At 44.7% G+C, this 27700-nt stretch overlaps 4 protein-coding genes across 7 annotated transcripts; 2 read left to right on the top strand and 2 right to left on the bottom strand.

The window, feature by feature from the left end:
* Positions 1-162: 162 nt before the first annotated feature.
* Positions 163-2920, bottom strand: LOC130377340 (tubulin alpha-1B chain-like). Its single transcript, XM_056584454.1, has 4 exons — positions 2790-2920; positions 1872-2094; positions 1335-1483; positions 163-1250 (listed from the first exon to the last, which is right to left on the bottom strand). The coding sequence occupies exons 1-4, from the start codon at positions 2790-2792 to the stop codon at positions 270-272; spliced, it is 1356 nt and encodes a 451-aa protein (XP_056440429.1). The 5' UTR covers positions 2793-2920; the 3' UTR covers positions 163-269.
* LOC130377119 (tubulin alpha-1B chain-like) lies at positions 2704-8648 on the top strand. Of its 4 annotated transcripts, none has more exons than XM_056584278.1 (4): positions 2704-2745; positions 7051-7273; positions 7362-7510; positions 7595-8647. In XM_056584278.1, the coding sequence occupies exons 1-4, from the start codon at positions 2719-2721 to the stop codon at positions 8573-8575; spliced, it is 1380 nt and encodes a 459-aa protein (XP_056440253.1). In that variant the 5' UTR covers positions 2704-2718; the 3' UTR covers positions 8576-8647. The 4 variants fall into 4 exon arrangements, with proteins under 4 accessions (XP_056440253.1, XP_056440110.1, XP_056440325.1 ...); XM_056584350.1 differs by lacking the exon at positions 2704-2745 and adding an exon at positions 4982-5104 and having other exon boundaries at positions 7595-8648; XM_056584135.1 differs by having other exon boundaries at positions 7362-8647.
* Positions 8649-9410: 762 nt separating this feature from the next.
* pmelb (premelanosome protein b) lies at positions 9411-14790 on the bottom strand. The gene is given in 13 exon segments (XM_056584020.1): positions 9411-9570; positions 9975-10065; positions 10222-10427; positions 10596-10692; positions 10803-10937; positions 11015-11088; positions 11090-11243; positions 11726-12055; positions 12303-12464; positions 12763-12891; positions 13234-13380; positions 13566-13661; positions 14733-14790. Coding segments are annotated over 13 exon segments (1839 nt in total).
* An 8205-nt stretch (positions 14791-22995) lies between these two features.
* Positions 22996-27260, top strand: sarnp (SAP domain containing ribonucleoprotein). Its single transcript, XM_056585017.1, has 11 exons — positions 22996-23106; positions 23823-23922; positions 24020-24069; positions 24222-24292; positions 25816-25867; positions 26284-26357; positions 26438-26475; positions 26607-26632; positions 26734-26802; positions 26902-26988; positions 27099-27260. The coding sequence occupies exons 1-11, from the start codon at positions 23074-23076 to the stop codon at positions 27138-27140; spliced, it is 642 nt and encodes a 213-aa protein (XP_056440992.1). The 5' UTR covers positions 22996-23073; the 3' UTR covers positions 27141-27260.
* The last annotated feature ends 440 nt before the right edge of the window (positions 27261-27700 follow it).

The raw sequence follows: 27700 nt of genomic DNA on the forward strand, positions 1-27700 counted from the left end.
GCATATCGTGACATTAAAATCAATCAACCACATTGCCCTTTCTATAGATAGATAGATAGATAGATAGATAGATATACAGGGTATATCTCTAGATATAGATATATTCATTGGGAATGCTGCAAAACAACTAATGGTCCACTAATAGAAATCCTTGAAAAAATACACACATAACACTGGGCACCGGCAGATGTTGGAAGTTTCATTTTTATTTGAGATTTTTGAAGATTCCATAAGTATGCAGGATCATGGATCTTTCAAGTCAACTTCTGTTAGTACTCCTCTCCTTCCTCCTCTCCCTCACCCTCAACTGAATCGACTCCCACCTCCTCATAATCCTTCTCCAGGGCTGCCATGTCCTCTCTGGCCTCAGAGAACTCTCCCTCCTCCATACCCTCACCCACATACCAGTGCACAAAGGCCCGCTTGGCATACATCAGATCAAACTTGTGGTCAAGACGAGCCCAGGCCTCTGCGATGGCAGTGGTGTTGCTCAGCATACATACAGCCCTCTGGACCTTGGCCAGATCTCCACCAGGAACTACAGTGGGGGGCTGGTAGTTGATGCCAACCTTGAAACCAGTTGGGCACCAGTCTACGAACTGAATCGAGCGTTTGGTTTTAATGGAGGCAATGGCAGCATTGACATCTTTGGGCACCACATCACCACGGTACAAAAGGCAGCAGGCCATGTATTTGCCGTGGCGTGGGTCGCATTTCACCATCTGATTGGCCGGCTCAAAGCAGGCATTGGTAATTTCACCCACAGAGAGCTGCTCATGGTATGCCTTCTCAGCAGAGATGACCGGGGCATAGGTGGCCAGAGGGAAATGAATACGGGGATAGGGCACCAAATTGGTCTGGAACTCTGTCAGATCAACGTTAAGAGCACCATCAAAACGAAGGGAAGCAGTGATGGAGGACACAATCTGACTGATCAGCCTGTTGAGGTTGGTATAGGAAGGACGCTCAATATCTAGATTCCTACGGCAAATGTCATAGATGGCCTCATTGTCTACCATGAAGGCACAGTCAGAGTGCTCTAGGGTGGTGTGCGTGGTGAGGATGGCGTTGTAGGGCTCCACCACAGCAGTGGAGACCTGGGGAGCTGGGTAGATGGAGAACTCCAGTTTGGACTTCTTGCCATAATCAACTGATAGACGCTCCATCAGCAGGGAGGTGAAACCAGAACCGGTGCCACCTCCAAAGCTGTGGAACACCAGGAAGCCCTGGAGCCCAGTGCACTGGTCAGCCTGGGAACCAAGAAAGCACAAGGTCAGACAAGGATAGCAATTTGTATTGGGACAGTTTATGGTTCTTCATACTGAGATACCTACCAGCTTGCGGACCCTGTCCAGCACCAAGTCGATGATCTCCTTGCCGATGGTGTAGTGTCCACGGGCGTAGTTGTTGGCTGCATCCTCCTTACCAGTAATCAGCTGCTCAGGGTGGAACAGCTGGCGGTAGGTCCCAGTGCGCACCTCATCTGGGATTGGATAAGAGGGTTATTGAGGGTCTAAAGGGACATATATCCTGTGAATCAAGCAGCAGCCATGACCATCTGTTCCTAGCTTGTAGTTCTTCTCATGGCCTTCAAGGGGTTGGTTGTAGGTGGAAGAATGAACTGTCACTATACAAACATAACAGCTAGAGTTAAGAAATGGGAAATTCTTTGCAAGGTCCTGGATTACAATTTTATTTTGTTAAAAATATATTAAAGAATGAATTCGAGTTTTGGGAATAGGCATGTGTGTGTGTGGGAAGCTATTCAAGTCCTGTCCTATTCAAGTTTAGGTTTTTAACGAATAACAACCCTCTATGATTCTCATTGTGCTTCACAGGCTTTGCTATCAATGTGATGTACTAGAACTCACCAATGACCGTTTGCTCCAGGTCTACAAAAACAGCCCTGGGGACGTGCTTCCCAGCTCCAGTCTCACTGAAGAAGGTGTTGAAGGAATCATCTCCTCCTCCGATGGCTTTATCACTGGGCATCTGCCCATCAGGCTGGATCCCATGCTCCAGACAATAGAGTTCCCAGCATGCATTGCCAATCTGGACACCGGCCTGACCCACATTGATGGAGATACACTCACGCTGGGGAGGAAAATAAATGATGTAAATGGTGTAACTTAAAAAAAAACATTAACTTATAATATTTTTATGGAAATGATCAAATCATGCCGTTATGCAAGATGATAGAGCACTAATAACATTTCATTCAATAAACTTTAGAGGCAGCCTGTTTAAACCCCTTTCTTTCGCTCGGTCTCTTATTGGGTGAAATATTAAATGGGCGTGGCTCAGCTGTGTCACTTTCTGACATCATTGTTAATGGGTAGCAGGTAGCCAGGCCGACATGTCCATTATCAATTCTGTCGATTGGTTCTTTGGGCGTGGAGCATTTGACGGAGAGAGCACTGCCTGTGCGCGTCTTTCCACCTGAATCCTATATTGCTGTTGTTGTCGTGATGAAGCACCGATCTTAGAAATGCAGAAATATCTCAAGTAGCTGCAAATAGCAGCAGCACTGCACTGTACAGAATGGAAGCGGTCTTTCCATCGCAATCTAAAATAAAACCGTGTTCCGTGTACGCGGACCCCAGCCTGGGCCATACCAATTTAAACGCACCTGCATGCGCTTCTTTTGCAATCAACAAAACAATGAAACCATTTTCTCTTAATTTATTTTATCGAAATTAAGTCAAAGAAGAGTGATACATGACACCTATAGACCAATACGGAAAGGTAAATACAACTCATCCCGGAGTAATATTAGACAGTGGTCTTACCATTTTCTCTATGCTTTAGTGGTTTGCAGATTGCAGATGCTCCTCGTAAGGGCGTCTTACAATGCGACAGTTAAGGGGTCGATGTAAGAGGTGATGCAGCACCGTTGACAGCATGCTCTATTTATCCATGTCTGGCCCGTCCATTTCGTCTACTGCGTTGCTATTGGTCAGGTTCCAATCAATCTTTCACTTCAAATGCTGCGGAGGGCTTCTACTGGAAAACTCATTAAAGCCCACCCCCCAGACCCCACCCAGATCCTCTCGAATGGAGTAGTAACCATGCCTTTGTGTTCAAATGTAGGCTGCTCTCATCCGTCCATAATATAGAAGCCCTTTCCTCTTTCAGAGCTTGCATTTGCTTGTAGCGTGTTCAGAATTATAATTTTGAACAGAACATTGAATATAGGCATACCTTAAATATCCTGGAATATAATAAATCCGAATAAATAGACAGTTGAGGAGACAATGGCTAAGCATCGAGTGCATTGATACACACGCTGCGAAATCGTTGACACAAAAATACCAGCAAATCTGTTAAGAAAGGCTAATTATTCTGTCCTCAATTTTAAGCAAAAGGTACAATGTATTGGACATTTGTAATAATCTTAATCTTTGTTTCCGAGTGTGGTGGGTCCATCTCTGAGCTGCTCATGGGGAGAGAGGGCCAGCGAGCGAGACGCCCAACCCCCCACGCTCTACTCCCATAGATACAGCCGTTGCTAGGGAAGGGGAAAAAAGCCGGAGTTGCCAGGATACAGCCGGGCTTCAACATAACCCGCCTTCATCGGACGATCACGTGACCTGGCCTAAATCGCACCAATGGAGAGCAGTGCAACTGCCAGCAGAATGAGACGAGAGGAAGACAAAGAGACTCCACCGCGATACTACGACATGGAGCACATTTGGGATGGGTACTGTTTGCCATTATTTATTGAAAAAATAGGTGCGCAGCCTTAATCATATTTCAAATCTGGTCCTTTCTTGTCAGGGACGGAGAGGTTTTTTCTTAATCCGAGGGAGGGGCACAAGCTCTTTATCCCCTCTGGCTTCGAGCGCGCAGCTGCTCCGTCCACAGCTGCTCAGGCCAAGCCCCGCCCACAGCTGCTGGGGATTAGCATCACGAGGGGGCGGGGAAATTGTGTTTTCTAGGTCTCAGGACGTGGAGCCGTCGTTGCCAACGCCCCTCCGCCTCATCCCCTGATGGCCATATCCAGTATAACAACCACAAAGGCTACTCGGCTCGGAGGCCCTTCTCCTCCTCATTTCCCTTTCGGATAAAAAGGAATTTTATCGGGCAGCGAGTGTGTTTTAGGCCTACTACTTATTATTGTAAAACCACCGTAGCCTTTCCTAGGTCATCGAGGGCAGGAGGGGAGCTTTAGTAGGGAGGCTCGCCCCAATGGCCCGGTGTGGACTGGTCCACATCTTCACTGTTCTGAAGAGCCCCATCTGCGGCGCTTCTATAGGCCTATTATATGCTAGTTATTCAATCAAATGCACTAAAACAGGTTAACTCTAAAATCCTCCAACAAAAAAAACATAAAGCAAAATAATACTTTTCAGCCCGATAGCAGAAGCCTGCAGAGACAGAGTGAGTCGGTGAGCCGAGCGCGGAGTGATGTCACTGTAGGAAACTAGGGCACGGAGGGGGGGTGATGGCTTGATAGGGGCGCGGCCTCAGCAACACGGACGTTTGCACAATCGGCATCCAGAGCATTCGGCCATTTTGCATAAATTTGCCCACAATCTGGCGCATACTTTGAATCAACAAATTCCTCTAAAATTAAGACTAAATATACGGCATAAAGCACAATATTGTTAGTATAATTCAATGTTGTTAAACTAGTATAATTCATGTTGATAGACTAGTATAATACAATGTTGTTAGACTAGTATAATTCAATGTTTGTAGACATAATTCGATGTTGTTAGACTAGTATAATTCAATGCTGTTGGTCCAATGTATAATTCATGAATAGTTTATTTTAATTGCTTTGATTTAATAAGAAACGATAAATATATCTTCCAATCATATTGGAAGGTAATAAGAATATTAAATGTGACGGTCTGATATAGGATACAGGATATATCTTAGAAAATTAACTAAGTAGGAGCGGGGGGGGGGGGGGGGGGGGGGGGGGGTGTAGAAGGATCCTCTCTTGCCAGCAGAGCGCACCCTGCAGAACGCTCCTGCACGCCTTCCCCTGCAGCAGTGGTGGCTCATCCCCGTTGCTAGAATAATACAGACACAAATAAAGAAGGATAAATCCGTATTTAATTGTCCTTTTTTGGTTTGAACCACTCCAGAAAACATGGTAAGTGGGGTCGTTTATTCAGCTGTTAGTGTCAATTATTACCGTAGTGTTTTCTGAATTGAGGGAAGCAGAGGACGGGGTCTGGTGTCGACGTCACACCTCGCCCGGAACAATAGGAACCACCGTTTCAATTTATATAGATATTTAGATATCGAATTAGACTTTATGTGTGAGAACATGCATGTCATTTTGCACTGTGATTGGGATCGAGAACAATAGTGCCTTGAATAACGTGTAGATACCGTCAAGGGATCGATTGAGCTAATTTCCATGCATCTATGGTTTGGTTTGGTGGTGCATGGCAAAATTTGACAATTCCTCCTCTTCTCTAAAGCAGGGAGGGGCATCTGAAATAGTTATAATTATAATCGCATAAAACGCATTTAGGTGATTATCTAAATACCACAAAACAAATAAGACCGTCACATTTAATATTCTTATTATAACCTTTATGCCTATAAGGCTATTTGTATAGCCTCAATGTCTATATATTTATACAAAATCTTATTTCGTGGTCTGAAGGCGCATTTTAATTAATGAAGATAACGCCCTACCAGTGTTCGGCAAATTAATGCTCCCTTGTCAGATTTTGCTACCTGGTAGATCCGCGCATGCGCATGACGTCATACTGTACTCCTGAAATCTCAAATAAAGACCCTATAATACAGTATAAAAATATGTTCCACATATTCTAACAGTGTACATTGAGTGATTAGTGTTGTAAAATAACGTGATTCTGTAGCGGGAGCATCGTTTGATAGAGGCAACAGAGCTAACAGTGTCGCGCCCCTTTTTGAAAAGCTCTGGTTCCGGAAATATATTTCCCATTCATTTTCACCGTTGACTTTCATAAAAACGTTATATAAAGAGTTTTAGGCCTGGAACCAAGCCAATCGTTGGTCAAGGTAGTCGTGACCATAAACAGTTTCATTCAGGGCAGTAGAACCGGTCCAGAACCAGTTAGTCTGGTCCAGTGCGTGGAAGCCTGAAACTCCTCTGGACCTTGTCCAGCTGGTTGTGGTGTGGTCAAGGTTATGGAGAGGTTTATGGGTTGATGTTCTGATGTCATGGTCAGGTGTTCTGATATAGTAGGCCTGTTGAACCCACTATGGAGGTGATGGTGGGGGTTTTATTTCTTTTGCAGCACCTCGCAATATGTGGTGCATTCCCTCGCCTTACTTTTGCTTTACTTCAGAAATTATTTTGCATTATATGACAATGACTCACAATAAATAGGTTGTTTAACACCAAAGACATCATTTTTTTCTTTTTACTCCTCCACCCATACCAATACACACTGGAGATCTACCTGGTAAATCAGACCCTTTAGGCTTCAATAACCCTTCCACCTATACACATACAGACTGAGGATTCAGCTGTGTCCAGGAGACGCTTCAGGAACCACTCCAGGGTGCACGTCCATTCACCTTGTGTCTCTAAATAAACCACATGTAGAACCTTTACCACTCTTCGAGTCATGCCTAGCCCAAAACCACGATACCTGAGGTCACAGAATGACGCTGTGAAGAGTGAGAGGGGGAGTGGCACAAGTCTAAAAAGTGCAGCATCGAAAGAGATACTACCCAATTATTCAACAACTTCACCCTGATACAGTTTGGTACAATTTCCCAATGCTATCTTAAAAACCATTGAGTATGGGGCATGCACTGCAGTCCAGTGTGGACCACCGCTGTGTTTGGTGGTAGTATGATCCGAGCACGGGTAGTGACACCCACAACAGCCTGCAGTATAACCAATGCTGCAGCTTACAGCGCTGTGTGGTGTCTCTCACCAGTGCAGTGGCAGCATACGACGTGTACAGGGAGCAGAGATCTATCATATGGGACATACATTGCTCATTGAGCTGTTTTTCAATCAATATAAACATACAATGAACAGACACATGCATTCTCAAAATTAAATTACAATTTGGTTTCCTTCCACAGCGAGAGTGTATCTCCATCCACGTTGGTCAGGCCGGTGTCCAGATTGGCAATGCATGCTGGGAACTCTACTGTCTGGAGCATGGGATCCAGCCTGATGGGCAGATGCCCAGTGATAAGGCTCTGGGAGGAGGAGATGATTCCTTCAACACCTTCTTCAGTGAGACTGGAGCTGGGAAGCACGTCCCCAGGGCTGTTTTTGTAGACCTGGAGCCAACTGTCATTGGTAGGTTCCCCTCACTTCTGCAATGTTTTATTTATGAAATGCAATACACCATTGAGAATGAACAGAACCAAATCTTTGCTGGTTTCAGATGAGGTGCGCTCTGGGATCTACCGCCAGCTGTTCCACCCTGAGCAGCTGATTACTGGTAAGGAGGATGCAGCCAACAACTACGCCCGTGGACACTACACCATCGGCAAGGAGATCATCGACTTGGTGCTGGACAGGGTCCGCAAGCTGGTAGGTATCTCAGTATTAAGAACCATAAACTGTCCCAATACAAATTGCTATCTTTGTCTGACCTTGTGCTTTCTTGGTTTCCAGTCTGACCAGTGCACTGGGCTCCAGGGCTTCCTGGTGTTCCACAGCTTTGGAGGTGGCACCGGTTCTGGTTTCACCTCCCTGCTGATGGAGCGTCTATCAGTTGACTATGGCAAGAAGTCCAAACTGGAGTTCTCCATCTACCCAGCTCCCCAGGTCTCCACTGCTGTGGTGGAGCCCTACAACGCCATCCTCACCACGCACACCACCCTAGAGCACTCTGACTGTGCCTTCATGGTAGACAATGAGGCCATCTATGATATTTGCCGTAGGAATCTAGATATTGAGCGTCCTTCCTATACCAACCTCAACAGGCTGATCAGTCAGATTGTGTCCTCCATCACTGCTTCCCTCCGTTTTGATGGTGCTCTTAACGTTGATCTGACAGAGTTCCAGACCAATTTGGTGCCCTATCCCCGTATTCATTTCCCCCTGGCCACCTATGCCCCGGTCATCTCTGCTGAGAAGGCATACCATGAGCAGCTCTCTGTGGGTGAAATCACCAATGCCTGCTTTGAGCCGGCCAATCAGATGGTGAAATGCGACCCACGCCACGGCAAATACATGGCCTGCTGCCTTTTGTACCGTGGTGATGTGGTGCCCAAAGATGTCAATGCAGCCATTGCCTCCATTAAAACCAAACGCTCGATTCAGTTCGTAGACTGGTGCCCAACTGGTTTCAAGGTTGGCATCAACTACCAGCCCCCCACTGTAGTTCCTGGTGGAGATCTGGCCAAGGTCCAGAGGGCTGTATGTATGCTGAGCAACACCACTGCCATCGCAGAGGCCTGGGCTCGTCTTGACCACAAGTTTGATCTGATGTATGCCAAGCGGGCCTTTGTGCACTGGTATGTGGGTGAGGGTATGGAGGAGGGAGAGTTTTCTGAGGCCAGGGAGGACATGGCAGCCCTGGAGAAGGATTATGAGGAGGTGGGAGTTGATTCAGTTGAGGGTGAGGGAGAGGAGGAAGGAGAGGAGTATTAAAAATAGACAAAAATGGTCTGAAAACAGTGCTGCATGCACTTCCGGTTGTTGATCCATAATAAAGGTTGATTTAAATTGACGTTTGTGTACTTTTTCATTGACTACAGGGAAGGATTACACAGTAAATGTGAAACTTAGGTTTGGGGGCTGGAATTGAAATGGTGTACAGTTAGAATAGAACTGCAGTACAGTTTATGTCAACGTGTGGAACCAAATGTTCAAGTAAAATATCAGAAGAATTAAATAATAATTATTGTCATCAAATAAATAAATTGAAATGCATAACTATATATCTATATCTATCCATATTTTAAAGGATTTATCAAACATTGAAAAAAAACAAAAACGTATTAACCTTGCTAGATAGCATCATATCAGCAAACCTTGGTTTGTCCCACCATAAACCAGCAACATATATCTTAACAAATTTATATCCATTGAATGCTTCCTGCCCTCCATCTCATGTTCGCTCCAATGGGGAGACATCTGCAAACATCTGTCAAGCTAATCCGTCAGCTCCCATCATCAATCCTTTCTCACATGAATAAAAAAAAGGAAAACGCTTGAAAACATTTATTGGAAAAACTTGTCCCCTGCCTAAAATTGGAACTAAAACAGCAATATTTCAATTTTGGGGCAAACAGGAAATCATAATTTCAACTACGGCAAACATTTAAGCAGAGAACCAAATTATATTTAATATCAAGGTGACTTTAGTTTAAAAATGGTTCACATGGGTACGTAGAAAAATGTATAAAAAGACATTTTGTGTTGCTAATGTGATGAAATCAGATGTTGTTTTGTGTAACGTAGCATTAGCCTCAGATGTTGGCTATCACACCAGCCTGTCCTGCAGTAGAGGACAGTGGTCGACGGCTCCCTGGCGGTGCAGATAGTTCTGGAACATCGTTGTTCCAGAGCAGGCTGGGGCCAGGCTGCCCTGAGCCTCTGCCGGCAGTAAGTCCTCCTTCAGAGGACGATAGACCTTAAAACGCCTGTTGAGACCGGATGAAAAGATCAGCTGCTTATTCAACAGTTTTCAGCTGCTAACATAATTGCACATGGGTTTTCTAATCATTAGCCTTTTAACACGATTAGCTAAACAATGTACCATTAGAACGAAGGGGGGAAGGTCAGTGGAAATGGGCCTCTGTACAATATTTAGATATTCCATAAGATATATGGCGTTTCCAGCTAGAATAGTCATTTACCACATAAACAATCAAGACTGTATTTCTCATTAATCTAATGTTATCTTTGTTGAAAAAAACAGTGCTTTTTTTTTAATTTCAATTATAACGACATTTCTAAATGTCCAGAAAAACCTTTGAACGGAAGTGTATGCAGCCTTCTCCATTTAACATCACAAATGCTCCTCATTTAGACGATGATTCCTCACTTGTAGGAGAATGCCGCTGTTCCTACGGCCAACGCCACGGCCAGGACCCCCAGCACCAAGGCTCCAGCGCCGGTCGGGGACAGGCTGGAGTCTGAGGATCATCACACAATACGTTCACGTCTTAGACACAAAGCCATGTCCTGGTCCAAAGCAAGCTGCAAACACTGCTGGTGCTCGTGTGTTTTTAACGGTTTGGTAATCGCCATGGTTTCACAGGCCATGAAGCTGCTCAGTTCATAGTTCCTACCCATGTGAACGCTGACTTTAGCGCTGGCCACAGCCAGACTGACATCGTTGGCCATGGACACGTTAATGCAGTAGACCCCCGAGTTATTGAAGAAGTGACGAAGCACCAGCTGGCATTCCTTGGTGGGTTCCACCATGTTGCACTCTGTGTGAAGGGGTCTCAGGCACTCTGCATCCAGGATCACACTACACACCTCTTTGGGGAGGCTGGAGACACAGTTTATAAAACATATTCAACGTATGAAAAGGACTGAACCACAACTCACAAAACCCCATTAGAGGAATGCAATGTGTATCATTCTTAAAGGTAGCTTCTGTAATTAATTAATCAAACGTTTAATTTAAAGTTTTAAAGTGCTATGCAGGAGCAATCACCTTCCCTGGCAGGTCACCGTAAGATCTATGACATGCTTCTCAGTCGTCGGCATCAAAGCATTGTCCATATGCATTATATCGACTTTCTCAATCCCCTCTAAAAAGAAAAAATAAGATGCAGGAACAGGTTATAACAGGGATGGTGGTGTCTCCTTAACGGGTTCTCTGCTGCTACTGATGAATGTAATAAAGTATTCTGTCACTCACCGATCACCTGGATGCCAGTGCAGAAGGAGCCGTAGCGATAGATCACACAGTCGTCGTCCTCAGAGGGCTTGTCTCCAGCGGCTCGCTTAGAGACCACCGCCACCACGGCTTGGCCCGTCAGAGTCTTCCCAGCACCTGGTGTGGAGAGCCAGGGGAGCGGATCTGTCATCCACGGTCAATCAGAACCCAAACCCGGGACCTCCACCCACGACGCACACCGCCAGCTGTACTCACGGCCGGCAGGTCCGGGCGGGGCCTGGCGAGCGGCGTCGTGGGAGACGGCGTTGGGGGTCCCAGCGAGCGCTGAACGGGCGGCGGGCAGGCTGGTGGAGGCCTCCTCCTCGGGGCTCTCCCCCTCGGTGTCAGAGGGAGCAGCGTTCACGTTGAGGGCCTTGGGGGACCCCAGAACAGGGACAGCAGAGCCCAGCGCTGACACCCTCACTGTGGGGAACAAGATCACTGATCACCACAGAACACAAGATCACTGATCACCACGGAACACAAGATCACTGATCCCCACGGAGACATCACCATCCTCACCTGTGACCTGTCAGAGTCGTACTTTCTCTGATCTCTTTCTTTCTCTTTCTTTTTTTTTTTTCTATTTTGATATTTCTTTGCTAAATCTGGTGCCAAATACGTACTGTGCATCCTCAATAAGTAGCTCTACACATACATGTTAATAGCATGGTGAAATGCTGTTAATGTTAATATCATGGTGTAATGCTATAAATGTTAATTGTGTTATGCGGTACATGTTAATAGCATGGTGAAATGCGATATTTGTTAATAGCATGGTGTAATGCTATACATGTTAATATCATTGTGCAATGCGGTACATGTTAATAGCATGGGGTAATGCTATACATGTTACAGTAATACCATGGTGTAATGCTGTACATGTTAATATCATGAGTCCTCACCTGTGGTGCCCAGGTCGGCGGGGGGCGGGGGGGGCTGAGTGGGTTCGACTGGGGGGTCACAGGCCTTGTCCGGGATGACGGCCTGGACCACCACCTGGGGCTTGTAAGAGCCGGCCTGGATGTAGGTGTGGGTCACTGTCAGCTCTCTGGAGATCAGGGCCCCGCTCTGGTCCCCAAAGTCCCAGTTGAAGGTGGTGTCGGCGGTGCGCAGGTACTGGCTGGGGTCGTGCAGGGCGATGGTGAAGGCGATGGCCCGGTTCTGGATGAAGCGCAGGTCGCCGGCCACGATGTCGTTCACTTGGTCCAGCGAGACGGCGAAGGGGATCTGATCTGAGGGACGTACATGTGGACACAGTGGGGGCAACCGGTCACGTCCACTAAAGTGTCCCCTTTACAGAGAAAGGACAGCCGGGGGAGCAGAACCAGATCTAGACCTCCCCATACAGTCTCTGTGTGGAGTCAGAGTTGGCTCTCCGTTTTCCTACATTCTTAATTTACTAATTGGTTGAGCCACGAAACCGCGCTTCTAGTATAAATACTTAAACGATCCCTATGTTTTACATAAAGCTTATCTTACCAGTGATGGAGAACTGAGTGGAGGCGTAGCCCATAGGGATGAACTTCTGCTTGCTGCGGTAGTGGTAGATGACGATGTCCACGGTGTAAGAGCCAAGGGGGACGCCGTCGGTGTCGATGGTCAGGGAGGAGGACGGGCCGTCCGACACCTGCCAGTACTGACCTAGCGGAGAGAAGACGCACAACATTGGAAACATTTACAAGTTTGCTTTGTGTACACATGAATAGCCTGCATACTATTGCAGGGATATCATTATCATCATTCAATTGTGACAATGTAGTGTAGGTGTGTGTGTAGAAGTGCGTTATAGTAGTTCGTAGAGGCCTAGGGGAAGCAGGTGATCATATCGGGGGTTATATTGCTCAGCCGTGTTATAATAAATCTCCATCACGTCACCATCATTCAGTTTCATGGAGGCTCGGATGGTTTCTGAAAGTAATAAGAGGATTGCCTCTCCTACCCCATGTCTTCCACACAAACACGTAGCTGGGATTCTTGTCGTTGTTGAAAGGTTTTCCATCGGGGAACACCCCCTCTGCCTCAATGTTCTCTGACGGATACACGGGCTCCGATTCACTGTACTTTGTACCTGCAATAAATGCAAAAAACATTGGTTAGACAATGCAATGCTTTGAATATATTAGGACTGGATAGAGTGTGTGTGTGTGTGTGTGTGTGTGTGTGTGTGTGTGTGTGTGTGTGTGTGTGTGTGTGTGTGTGTGTGTGTGTGTGTGTGTGTGTGTGTGTGTGTGTGTGTGTGTGTGTGTGTGCGTGTGTGTTTGTGTCTGTGTCTGTGTGCATGGCCGCTTGGTCTGCGTGTTTGCGTGTGCACTTATGCGTGTGTATGTGTGTGTGTGTGTGTGTGTGTGTGTGTGTGCATGTGTATGGGTATAGTGTGAGTGGTGTCTGTGTACGTGTGAGTAGCGTGTACCATTCAGTATAAAGTCCTCAGCCCAGACCACCTCTCCGTTGGGTTGAAGCTTTTGGTTGTGTGGGTACTCTAGGTCAATGGTGAAGGTGACTTTGGCTCCAGTCAGAGTAGGAGCATCGTTTCCCACGTTGAATGTCACTTTTCCACCTGTCCAACAGTCAAAATCAATCATGAACATATGCAAGTTAAGTATATTACTGCTTGTTTTCATAAAATGCATAAAATGAAATGCGATATGGAAAATATGAAACCACATGTCTCATGCATTCGTCCATTTGAAAGATGAATAGGTGAACATGTAGCAGTTGGATTTACAATCTTTCCATTGGTACCTTTCCAAGAGTCTTTGTAGCGAGCGTCCGAGTCCTTCCAGATAGGGTACATCTTACTGTTCCATGATGGGTATCTTGTGAAGCGATTTCTGGGCTCTGTGATAATTAAATGTTTCATAAGTAAATAGAATGATATTTATTGAGATTGAGATCTGATCTCATATATAGATAGATTCTATCCACACGTTGCACATCCTGGTGTCTTGCTCGATTCAAGGGTAGATGGTCTGCTAGTTGAGTCTATTGTTAAGAACGGATATTTAAGAATTCCACAGCCTTGAATGCTGTTGACCCAGAAAGCTTCTAAGTGTCGTTCGGACTGTGATCCTGTAAGCTCTTTCAGGTGACCTCCTCTGAGGCAGACATTGTGTGTGTTTTCTGGGGAAGAGGAAGGGGTTATTCTGGTGAACAGAAACAGCATTACGAAAGAAACCATTAAAAGGGATGTCCCAGTACATCTAGAATCCCTTCTCGATTGTAACCTTACTCTTGGCTTTGAAGTTCAATATCTATTAAGGATTATTTGTTGGCTCTAAAAGGACAACTAAAAGCATGTCGTAGTTTGGTTTAAATTAGGATTTTGAAATAAAGCAGATGAACATGATATCTTCATGGCTTGGGAAAGGAGGGGGAAACACAGGGGCTCATGTCTGGGATTTGTTCCCATGTGAACTAGGATCATATGATTGAGATAAGAGTCATCACTTCACCACCCAGGGGTCAGATGGTCGGTATGCCTTTCAAGATCATGCTTGGTTGACCATCAATGTCAGGGGAACGGTACATTCATTTATAAAGAGATCCCAATCATCTCAAATGAATACTTTATATACTTAACTTTAATGCTCAACTACATTTCATTTAGGCGTAGATACGTCACAGAAATATATTTAGACGAAAAATATACATTTGAAGTAGAACATATTGTGCAATTTCGGATTAAGGACACAAACAATCCCGTTATAATGTATGAGGAACATGTTACACATATTCCATCATAGTGATGCAACAAGAAAAGCCAAGACTTCCAAAGCATACATTAAAACTCATATTCCATTATAGTGATGCAGCAACAAAAGCCAAGACTTCAAAAGCATACATTAAAACCCATATTTGTACATCTTTTGTAAAAAAAAACGTGCAGAAGCAGTTATTATCCATACTTACTTGCCACAGTGGTGGAGGCCACGGCCAGCAGCACCAACAACACTAGAGACGTCTGCATGGTCCTCCCGTCCTCATGAAATACGCCTGCACTGTGCCGGAGACCTCCGCTTTATAAATGCTCACCACCTCTCAGAACCCAGAAGCCCAATCCCCGGCGTGCTGCCTCTGAGGGACCATAGCCCATCCTCCTATAGGGGCGAGGGCATTTGGCCCAATTGATTTATGCATGCAGTAAAGTTAAACATCCCAGAATGCATCGGTCTCACGACAAGCGCCACATAATCACATAAGAAGCATAAACTCTTGCATGTAACAAGCGTTAGCTGCTTCCAGAGAATCCCAAATCTGCATATAAGTATACTGTGTTAGGAGTTGAATTCAGTCAATATTGAAATCAGTTAGAAGAACACTGTTACGAGTTGGGTTTAGTCAATATTAAAAACTGTCCCAAATCTGCATATAAGTACACTGTGTTACGAGTTTAGTTTAGCCAATATTAAAATCAGTTGAGACTGTATCACTCCATTGTTGTATCCATACAAATGTATAGATAGATGATTATGCATTTGGGCATTCTGTAAGTAGATTTTGTATTCCTGTATTCTGGGATAAACTGGGGTGAAATCTTCCTAATAGGAAATTCTTGCATTTCCATGGAAACCCAGGGCTTGGTAGATAGTAAATAAATCTTCAAATCGCTGTTTGCAAAACTAGAGCATTAACGGTTAGCATGAGAGCCTCTCTCTATGGGCTCCTAAATCTGTTCCAGGGCCGCATGACTGCTTAGCAAGCTTTCTAATTAGTCCCAAGTATCTCAGGATTAACTCTAGAATTAGAGTTGATAAGGGTTAGTGGACAAATGACTATCTTTCATGAAATTAATCATCAGCGAACATAAATGAGAACAAATTATGTCTTATTATATTACAGAAGTGCAAGAATGGGATAAAAACTTGCTGAATCAGTACGGGATGAAGTGGAATGATACTTATGTTAGAAGGAATTGGTTGTGGATTGGTCATTTCTGTGTTACCCGATAACAATAGGCCACACTTTACTTCTAAGTTAGACTGCTTATAAAATAAATATGAAGGAATGCAATGTTAATAAGGATTATTAAAGTGCTTGTGACTCACTTAATTCATCCGGCTTTGTCCCACTAGCTGCATAACGACAAAGTCACTGTGGTAAAGTGTTCACCCTAATGTTTTATGCCAAACGGCACTGCTTAACGTTCTTATTAACAATGCTGCATTCATTCATATTTTTTCGTCTCTAACAATGAATTTCAAATCGTAAACTGTTTCACTTTTCCTTTGCTACATCCATGTTCCACACATTTCACCTACACATTGAGTTAATACTTACAAATCCTAAATATTTATATAAATCTCAGGAGGCTAGAATGGTGCTGTAAATTAATTAATGACGCAATTGTCATTTAAAGTCTCAATACCAGGTGAGTAACATTGTAGGTAGAGGTAGCATTGCATCTAGATGTAGCATTGTAGGTAGAGGTAGTATTGTAGCTAGAGTTAGCATTGTAGATAGAGGTAGCATTGTAGCCAGGGGTAGCATTGTAGCAAGGTCGCTTTGTTGCTAGAGGTAGCATTGTAGCAAGAGGTAGCAGTGTAGCTAGAGGTAGCATTGTAGATAGAGATAGCATTGTAGCAAGAGGAAGCATTATAGCTTGAGGGAGCATTGTAGCCAGGGGTAGCATTGTCGCTAGAGGTAGCATTATAGCTAGAGGTAGCATTGTAGGTAGAGGTAGCATTGTAGGTAGAGGTAGCATTGTAGCTAGAGTTAGCATTGTAGATAGAGGTAGCATTGTAGCCAGGGGTAGCATTGTAGCTAGAGGTTGCATTGTAGCAAGAGGTAGCAGGTTAGCTAGAGGTAGCATTGTAGCCAGGGGTAGCATTGTAGCAAGAGTTAGCATTGTAGATAGAGGTAGCATTGTAGCCAGGGGTAGCATTGTAGCAAGAGGTAGCATTGTAGATAGAGGTAGCATTGTAGCCAGGGGTAGCATTGTAGCTAGAGGTAGCATTGTAGCAAGAGGTAGCATTGTAGATAGAGGTAGCATTGTAGCCAGGGGTAGCATTGCAGCAAGAGGTAGCATTGTAGATAGAGGTTGCATTGTAGCCAGGGGTAGCATTGTAGCTAGAGGTAGCATTGTAGCTAGAGGTAGCATTGTAGCAAGAGGTAGCATTATAGCGGCTTTTGAGTTTTTGCAATCCTCATTAAAGCTGCCCACTGTCTTTGATTGACCATGAAACAATTCCTTGTGCATCTCCAGGAAATTGATAGCTATGTTAAATTGTTCTGTTTCTGATTCGTTGCCTTGCGTCAAGCTGAATGATCGGGAAGACGTCAACTTCAACACTGGCTATCTCAAAGATTGTCAATGTAATCTAAATCCCATTCACAACAAAGACTTTAGAGAAAGAGATGCTTCGGCAGCGTGACAGTCTGATGTATATCTTTGTTTGATTCGTTGAAAATTGTGTTCTTGCAGGAACATAGAAACAGACAGAGGAAGGCTATAATTCTCTCTGTATACGGCCTCAGATTCAGGTGGCTATTGACTCAAGACTTGCAGAAAATGTACAATGGTCTCACTAGTTTGTCTGTTACAATTAAAATGTTCAATGTACACTTCTTAGAGAATCGTAAACTAAAGAGGTGCAAATGTTTTCGAGTTGTGGAAACTCAATTTCTTATTTTTGTCGTTCATTCAACCCCTCAGTTGTCCCCACATCACATTGACCACAGATGAACATGGAGACTAAATGGTATTGGCCATGCAGTTGCCGTCCAAACTGCCAAAGGTAGGTTTCCCATCTGTCTTTTGAACTAAACTCGACCTTACTGAGATTAAAAGAATGTGTTTGAGGCGCCGCGGTGCAAACCATTAAGGCCCAGTCCTTAACGCAGCGACCGGGGTATGATTCCTGCCCGTGGTTGTTTGCTGCATGTCCTCCGCTCTATCTACCATGCCTTCCTGTGTTACTCACTCTCAATAAAAAGGATAAAAGTAGAGAAGCCCCTGTGGCTGCACTTTGAGCTTGATAAGAACCACTTGGACACTTGTATGCTATGGATTGATCCATGAGCTCTATGAGAAACACCTGGACACTTGTTTGCGATGGATTGATCCATGAGCTGGATGAGAACATCTCTACCCATCTTGAAAGGGCACCAAAAGGGGCATGACCTTCGACCTCAGAGTGAATTGGCATACAACGGCGTTGATTTCAAGTTCCCCACTTCCAGTGGGATGGTGATAGGAACTTGTGCCTTAAGGCATTTAAAGACAGATTGCCTGCGGACATGTCTTTCATGTATGGGGTCAAAAGGTCATAAGGGGCCTGCAGGGAGTTATAAAAAATATATAGTGCATTGAAATGCACAACTTAACTTATATTGCTCATAACTTACTGTTTGTTGAGATTAAGATTCTCAGATATGTGTGTTGGATCAGTGGAGTGTATGTCGTATGTCATAGTGTTTTCTGCCATTTTCTCATGGTCTGTGAGATACTTCCTGTAGGGCTGGAGCCACCACATTTATAATCTTATGATCATATTGTTCCTGATTATCCTGTTTAACAAAATGTATTTAAAATAAAATAAAAACATCTGTTGAAGATCTACGTTTTTATTGAAAGAACATCAGTTACATAAAATAACACAAAACATAGCACCTCACATGACCAACCTTACACAATGTAAAAACAAGGATTCAAACAGCATGGAGCTGCGTGGTTCAGGATAGCAGCGTCTATCACCGTCACATTAACTAAATAACTAAACCTCATATACATTAATTATGAAATCAAATGCACATTTATCTCTTGATATGTTGTCAAAGAGCATTTTAATGACAAACTTCAAATGTTGCATTTTCCACTGAAAATAAAAGCATGCAACCACTGAGTTCTGGCAGACAGAACCTCGACATGCAGGCCGTATTGCTGTCTCTTCGAACACTGGATAGGGGGAACAGCAAACGTTCATACGGATGGTTTTTGAAGACCTATGCAAACAACCTATTCTGTTATTTAGGTTGGAAATTACCTCAGTTTATTCAATGCTACTTTGTATGCATAATCTAAAGGCAAACTGTGAAATAAAAATGTTAACATTTACTTTAAAGCAATTATCTCAAATTGAATTTACGAAAATATTTCATACACAAATTACATCTCATATCAAAGGATCGTCCTTGCCTCCTTCATCAGCTGGAAGGTACGTTTTTGTAAAACTGTTGTTGTTCTCTCTCCGACAGATTGAGCAAGGATACATAATTATCTTTATTAATAAGTGAATCAACATCAATCAATCAATCAAAGAGTTTACCAACACATTGCCTTACATTTCTTTAAAAGGGAATCCCTTTTTCTAACAAAAACACAGCAATATAATGTCTAACATCTAACACAATACCCAATTTAACTTGCTATAGCATTTCACCTTGTTAGCACACATTGGTTTGGCTTCCTTTAAGGGTCTGGCCCTGGTTAGCTCTCCTTTTATTCCTTTCCAAATGTAGTCAGTTTGCAACATGCTTGGAAATCCAGTTGTATTTCTAATCACAGCTAATGAATGCTGTGATTTGAATGAGATCCGGGGAGATTTCGAGCCTTTGCATCTTTATTTTTATGCATTTGGAAAGCTTCACAACAACGAGGATCCTACTGATTATAGATATTTCTGGCACTAAACTTCTACCAGTGTCTGATACAGAGTGTCATCTTTCCTCTTGAAGTCTCTTTGGACCTGATGTGCCTGCACTATACAAAAGGAAGCATTCAAATCATATACTTGTCATTGCTATTCATTTATGAATGCAACTCTTCTTAACACTCTAAGAGTAATGCTACAATTATGATCAATGATCAGTTTCAGTAACATCCCTGAAGTGTCCCACTCTGTGGAATATCTCCTTCCTGCTGCTTCCAAAATCAATGCATCTTTTCCTTCTCAAAAACAACAATTGCCTGAACCATTGTCTTCTACCAGTTTACACCCGCTGTATCCCCGCTGTACCCCCGCTGTACCCCCGCTGTACCCCCGCTGTACCCGCGCTGTACCCCCGCTGTACCCCGTCTCCTCCGCTGCTCTACCCCCGCTGTACCCCGTCTCCTCCGCTGCTCTACCCCCGCTGTACCCCCGCTGTACCCCCGCTGTACCCCCACTGTACCCCCACTGTACCCCCGCTCTACCCCCGCTGTACCCCCACTGTACCCCCGCTGTACCCCCGCTGTACCCCCACTCTACGGGTTACAGATTTTAATTAGCACTTTTAATATCCTGTCCTCCACATTTATAATGGTTGTTACCCTTGTCTCTTATACGCTTTGCGTTGATTGAGAAGGTTATGTGTGCATTTGATTTGTTGTGTGAACCTTTAGTCCATTGTCGCATTAGTTTGTCTCCAGCTTTGCAAATTCGTTGTGTTCAAACCAGAGCGTCCTCATTGTTTTGTGAGGCGATTAGCTGCCCTGCTCATTGTTACGGCTGCCAGAGGGTCACTCCAATGCCTCTGGGAGCGGACGTTAGAGGGGACTTCTTGATACGGGATAAGTCAGAAGTGAGACTCAACGCTTTTCTATTCTCAGGATAATCTCGTTTTATTTAGCTGTTGCACATCCCTGGCTTACTGAGTCTGATGTGCCCTGAGACTCAGGTCTTTATGACTGGGGTCTTAGTGACTTTGGTCTTTGTGACTCAGGTCTTTGAGACTTAGGTCTTTGTGACTGGGGTCTTAGTGATTTAGGTCTTTGTGACTGGGGTCTTAGTTACTTAGGTCTTTGTGACTCAGATCTTTGTGACTCAGGTCTTTGTGACTGGGGTCTTATGCCCCTTTCACACCGCCGCAAAATCGGGGCCGGTTCCGGGCCAGTTCGGAGCTAGGGCCAGGGCTTTGGTTTCACACCGCCAAAGAACCGGGTCCGGCCCCTAAAAACCGGTTCAACTCTGGCCCCACTTTAGAGCTGGGCTAGAACTAGAACCGCTTTTACGCCGAGGGCAGGGGGCGGAGTTATCCGAACCTTCATAAACAGGAAGACCAACGAAGACCGGCATTTTTTAAAACACCGAAGTAAACAATGGACGTGAATCCGTGTATGGTTCTTTTTTGTTTTTTCTGATTTTGTTTTAAATCGGAATATTCAAAGAACGAACCATACACGGATTGAATCGAAGACGAAATTGTTGTTGTTGTGTTTGAAACTGGCGCGAGGGTTCTTCTGCGCGCCTAACCTGACGCTTGATCATTGTAGTGGTGGTTCAACGCGTCAACGCGCCAACGCAGCTAGATGAGTCCGTGTCCATGCAAGTGAACGGAGCGTTCCCTCTTCGTCATAACTATCAAACCAAACATCCTTCACATTCACCGAGCGAACATTATGAAAGTAAAATGCACATTTCTCGCTAAAAATGTTTCCATAAACGCATTTAATGGCGTAACTATGTTACTATTTCCACCCAGAATAAAGAAAGATGTCGGCCGTATGCTTCTGTCCAAGCTCACTAGCGGAGACGTTTGTAGTGACGTCATGACGTTGCTCACGCCGGCTCTATGGCTGGCTCTGGCCGGTGTGAAACCAACCGGTTCTTAACTGGGGTAAGGCTGGAACCAGTTTGGAACTGGCCCTAGCACCAGCCCGGAACTGGCTCTCGGTTCTTTTTGGTGTGAAAGCGGCATGAGTGACTTAGGTCTTTGTGACTCAGGTTTATGTGACTAAAGGTGCGGCCACACCAGACGCGTATCTCGCGTACTTTTTACGCGAGATACGCGCGTAAAATGTTGCTTGACCATTTTGTGTCAAAAATGGTCACATACGCGCAATACGCGCCATACGCGCATACGTCACTCGCCTAGATGAGTCCAATGTCCATGCAAGTGAACGGAGCGTTCCCTCTTCGTCATAACTATCAAACCAAATGTTATGTTATGTTACTATTTCCACCCAGAATAAAGAAAGTTGTCGGCCGTGGCTGTGTGTGTGTGTGTGTCTTGCCCCAGGATGAGGCTCCCCACGGTAAAGGCTCCAACACTTGGGTGTGTGTGTGTGTGTGTGTGTGTTGCCCCAGGATAAGCTGCGCTGGAGTCCGAGGTAGGAAACCCAAACGCCGCCGTGTTTGGGTGATAGAGTTTAGATCGGGTTAGATTAAATAATCTCGGATATAAATAACAATAATCGGGTTAAATAACTTCACATGGTGTGTCTGGTGTGTTTCCAGCATTCGTAGTGTTGATCAGCAGATATATAGTCCGCCAAGACGTTGAGGTTGCTTAGTAACCAGAGACTCTGTCCATGCAAGTGAACGGAGCGTTCCCTCTTCGTCATAACTATCAAACCAAACATCCTTCACATTCACCGAGCGAACATTATGAAAGTAAAATGCACATTTCTCGCTAGAAATGTTTCCATAAAAGCATTTAATGGCGTAACTATGTTACTATTTCCACACAGAATAAAGAAAAATGTCGGCCGTATGCTTCTGTCCAAGCTCACTACTCTCTGCCAGTGACGTCGGGTCAAGCTCAACGCTGATTGGGCAAGGCGGCAATCGTCAGACGCGTATCTCGCGTACTTCGCGTAAAAAGTTCAATTTTTTGAACTCTTGAAATGTACGCGATATACGCGATATACGCGCGTATAGCGCGTATTGCGCGTAAATATACGCGCCACATACGCGCTATACGCGCGTACAATGTTGCTTATACGCTTAATACGCGTAATACGCGTAATACGCGTATTAAACCAATGGTTCCCTATGGAGAAAATGGCGATTTGAGACGCGAAGTACGCGAGATACGCGTCTGGTGTGGCCGCACCTTTAGGTCTTTGTGACAGGGTTCTTGGTGACTTAGGTCAAATGTGACTCAGGTCCCTGAGCCATTGGAGGTTCCGCCTCCAAGCTTCAAATTAGCCGATAGGGGCCAGGCAAAGCCTAGACGGCGATAGTTATGACATTATGACTCTAGTTCTATGATAGTTATGTTATTTAGACTCTAGTTCTATGATATTTATGTTATTATGAGTCTATTTCGATGATAGTCGTGTAATTATAACTCTTCTTTGATAGTAATGTTATGCATAAACATATTTTGTATCAACATAAATAGGGATGACTGATACAAGGGCACTGGAGGGTTGAGCCTCTGAGCCGCCATGGGGCGCTATATAGGAGTGTTGAGCCTCTGGGCCGCTAGGGGGCACTGTAGGAGAGCTGTAGGGGCGCTGTAGAGGGCGCTGTGGAGCCACATGACGGCGGCTTGAGAAGGAGACCAGCTCCATTTTGATTGGAAGACGTGATTCCATCAACAAAGAAAGATGGCCGAAGTAATAGAGCTACAAAAGCTGAAGGTTAGTAATTTCCTTATATCTATTTTCTTACTCCTACATGGTTTTGTCTAGGTGGGAGCTGGTGGTTCGGCTATATCTAGCTACTGCACATGTAGCATCAGTAGTGGAGAAGCAGAATGTGATGAACGAAGTGCAACTTATCAGGCGTGCTCCTCCCTGCTTCCTCTCAGCTAGCGCGGCTAGCTCTGAACCGGTTCTCCTGAGGCTACTTAGGAGCTATGTGTTGCATATAGTGGATTACAAGGACAGATACCAATCTATTAATTCACAAGAACGGTCTACCACCATTAAAGCGTTTCCCTTGAAACCATGGCGGCATATCTGCGCGCCAACATGCTTCTGCGTTTCACATCCCAGCGTCATCTTCCTTTTTATTTCAGCCCCAAAAACACAAGAACATAGTTTAAACATCTTACTATAGCTCAGCCACCAAAACCCATGACCATGGTTTAAATGGATGCACTCAACACCTCTTCATTTATTTCAGCCACCCAAAACATAATAACATAGTTTAAACTGATGTGCACAACACATCTTCCTTTATTTCAGCTCACAAAACATTAGAACATGGTTTAACCGTACGTATTCACTCCACACACAGATCGGTTCGGGTCTCTTCTAAGTAAACGGGCTGAGTTACAACGTGGCCTGTGTGTATGTGAAACATAAAGCATAAACCATTAGTGATCCACCATAAGGTTCCTGCTCTCCTTCAGCTGGCGGAGCTGAGGCAGGAGTGCGAGGCAAGGGCTCTGGAGACCAAAGGTAACAAAGGGGACCTCATTGCCCGGCTGCAAACCTATCTTGAGGAGCATGGTATGTCTAAAGCATGACACCCCCGGTATGCCGTTCATCTTGTTGTGGGAATGCAATTGACCGCATGCTTTATTTCCCTCCCTTTCTCCCCATCCAGAGGAAGACTTGGATGTGAATGTGGATGACGTTTTGGCAGAGGATACTGAGGTAAGGGGTTGTAAAATAACCAGAGGTGCAGAACTCGCAGTGCAAAGAGTTTGTATGTGTCCGGGGCGTTTAGTCTATTTGACAAAACGCTATGATTCCTGTTGTGGAATAATGTTTAAAAAACGATTTAAGTTGTCTTGTCTTTCAAATAGGACTTTGTTAAAGAGGACAATGCCACTAATGGAAACACGAACAAGGATACTGAGTCTGCTGCTTGTGAGGAGTGAGTACATGACCTGAACTGCTTACAGTGAACGTAATGACGTTTTTTCCGTTGGCATTCTTTTGCCCTACCGAACCGCTCTGATTAGCATTTCCACTACAAGTTTAAGCATGCCGCGCAATACCGCGACAGAGATGGACCCTCTCTGAGGTCGGGCCAAAGGGATTCCCCCCCCTCCCTCAGAGCGGGCTGCGCTGACCTCAGCCCTGCTTCTGTTCGGAGCCAGAAGTTGTTTCTCTAACTGTAGTAATGTAGACCGAAACAAACAGGATGAGATGCATAAGGAATAGAGTTCTCAACAGCTTGATTCTTTATTATCCCTCCTATACCTATAAGAGGCCTAATTAAAAGGGTAATGAAGGTTTAGTAGAAGCGCACCACGGGGATGTTTGACAATATTCTCTTGCAAAAACAAAAGCTTGTTGAAATAGGATGGATTTCACCCATGTTATGGTGCGGCCACACCAACCGCGTTACTCGCGTTGGACAACGCGAGTACCGCGCCTAACCTGACGCTTGACCAGTGTGTGGTGGTTCAACGCTTCCAACGCGTCAACGCGCCAACGCAGCTAGATGAGTCCAAGTCCATGCAAGTGAACGGAGCGTTCCCTCTTCGTCATAACTATCAAACCAAACATCCTTCACATTCACCGAGCGAACATTATGAAAGTAAAATGCACATTTCTCGCTAGAAATGTTTCCATAAACGCATTTAATGGCGTAACTATGTTACTATTTCCACCCAGAATAAAGAAAGATGTCGGCCGTATGCTTCTGTGCAAGCTCACTACTCTCTGCCAGTGACGTCGGGTCAAGCTCCACGCTGATTGGCTACCGCGGCTAAGCGTCACGCGTTGGAGCGTTGAAAGTTCAATTTTCTGAACTCCGGGCGTTGGGCGCGTTACTGCGTTTACGTGCGTAATTACGTGCAACTGCCGCGCCTAACGCCCCCAACGCAACGCTTCAACGCTTCAACGCGTGTACCGCGCCTAGACCAATGGTTCCCTATGCAAAAATGCCGATTTTCAACGCCCCTAACGCGAGCAACGCGGTTGGTGTGGCCGTACCTTTAGTCTCGGTGTACCAACATCAGACTTTATTTCCTACAGTTAGGCTGCTGATATCGATATTGAATGCCAGATTATTTCCCTAATATCAAGGATGTGTTGTTAACATCGTGTGAAACTGTTTACACTTGTCATGTGTGTGATCAGCACTACTCGGAAAGAAATCGGCTCTCAAAAAGAGGGGAATGAACGTCCTTCATCGGGAGATTGTTGTGTGTGTTAACCGATTTGATGGTAGGCTGTAATATAAACCTAAAGAGGCAACATAACTGAGTGTTGCGTCATGGACACAACACTACAGAACCTGATGGACGAGCCTCATCAGTTAGAGAAAGCTTCAGGGGAGAAGCCGGTGTGATTGAAGTGCTGTACAGCCCTGAGCCCCTCTACTTTAGTGGACCAACAAGTTCCTCTAAAGCCCATTCTGACTCTGTTTTGTTCCTGATTTCATTCTAGTCCGGCTGAGGCCAAAGTGGTGAAGATAGTCCCCCCCGCCTCCTCCACTGAGGTATGTGGTGATTTTAAATGTCCTCCATGTTTCCCCAGTGCCCCCCTCCTACAGCTGGGCGGGAGCCGGCTCTAGGTCCTCCATTCTGCCGGGTCAATAGCATTATTCAGTGGTTTGGGATTCAAATAAAGCTCCGCTCTCAGAACGATGATCCCACGAATACCATTTAAGGGCACAGCCGCAATGACCCGATTCAGGTGGTCTTACTTTTATGTGTATATTTTTCAGAAGGAAAACCCTTTCAAAGCAATTGCTTGTATGCCGTGAAATTTTAAATCAGTTGTTTCCTCAATTTATGTGTTTAATGTCATTTGGTAACGTAAAAACAGGTACTACTAACAAATCGAAAAGACGGGTAGTAATACGAGACTCAATTGCTTAACCCATATTGATACTAAACTGTTTTATTTCATCAGCGAATGCTGAAACGGGCAGAGCGTTTTAATATACCAGCCACAGCAGAGAGCAAGAAGGCTGTACGAGCTGCGAGGTAAGTCTCTCCGCCATGTTATTCTCCCTTGGGGATCTGAATGTGAAGGTTCTGAATCTAATGATGAATGTTGTGTTCAGGTTTGGCCTGCCTGCAACCGCTCCAAGCCCCTCTCCAGGTGAGCAGATACACGCTCTGTGTGCCCTTCAGAACGCTGTCAAATGGTGTATATATATATATATATATATGTATGCATGTGTGTATCTATAAATATAATGCAGTATCCAACTCAAACCTGTGTTTTTTCAGGTGTGGTGGCCAGTGGCAAAGCAGCCGTGAGTATTTTCATCCGACTAGAACAATTTGATGTTTTTGAACCCTTTGATTCTTTCAATGAAGCTTTTATGAATAACGAAGTGTTGTGTTTGACGTGAAGGTGAGTGTGGACCAGCTGAAGAAGAGAGCCGAGCGGTTTGGCATGAACGTCTCTTCCATCTCTCAAAAGGTGACCATTGGACCGTATCTGATGAATTTGTCTTACCGTCACCTGAGGCCTCCAGCGTAGTCCTGTTTTGTTACTAAACGGTTGTCTTGTTTAATGAAGGTGGAGGAAGATGAGAAACTGAAGAAGAGGAAGGAGCGGTTTGGAGCTCAGACAGCTGCGTCTTCAGCGGGAGGCGCAGAAGTAGAGGTAGCCTGTTCTCCTGGGTGGACTTCCATCAACCATCTCTCTTTAATGGGACCCTTTGTTTGGACCCCTTTTGAGCACAATCATTTATGCTGATTGTTTTTGTTTTTCAGGCAAAGAAAATGAAGCGTGCTGAAAGATTCGGAAAAGTGTAAATAACTGGTTGTGGATCATAATTTTGTTTTATTACTTAAGAATTTAATGGATTCTAACTGCTTCATATTGTGTCATTTTTTTGTAACATTTTGTGATCTTAAATAAATTGTTCTCAATTTTTGGATATATGCCTCTTGGTGGAAATTCCTAATGTCCTTGCAGAGTTTGTTGGAGCCCAGTGGCCTATATTTCCTTGACTGGCCAAACTAAGCAGTCAAACTTTTGCACACCATTACCTTCCTAATGAGTTGTTTCATATTTCCAATCATGGATTTGCATCCATAATTTAAGAATTATTCATCAACCAATAGGGGTAGGTTACAGAAAATATAACTTGTCAATATTGAGTGTTTGTATGTTAATGGAGACCTCAATTAATACATTCAAAGGACAAGTAGTAAAGGTGAAGGGCTTGCTAAATAAATAATGTTGGACCTTCGGACCCCATGGCAGACGTGCTGATGTAGTTGAAGCGGGAGAGGATACCCAGAGGATGACCAACAGATATTCCCCCCAAGCAGTAAGGCTTGGAATCAACCAACCCCACGCACACAACAGA

Source organism: Gadus chalcogrammus, chromosome 1, assembly GCF_026213295.1.
Source record: "Gadus chalcogrammus isolate NIFS_2021 chromosome 1, NIFS_Gcha_1.0, whole genome shotgun sequence".
Lineage (NCBI taxonomy): Eukaryota > Metazoa > Chordata > Actinopteri > Gadiformes > Gadidae > Gadus > Gadus chalcogrammus.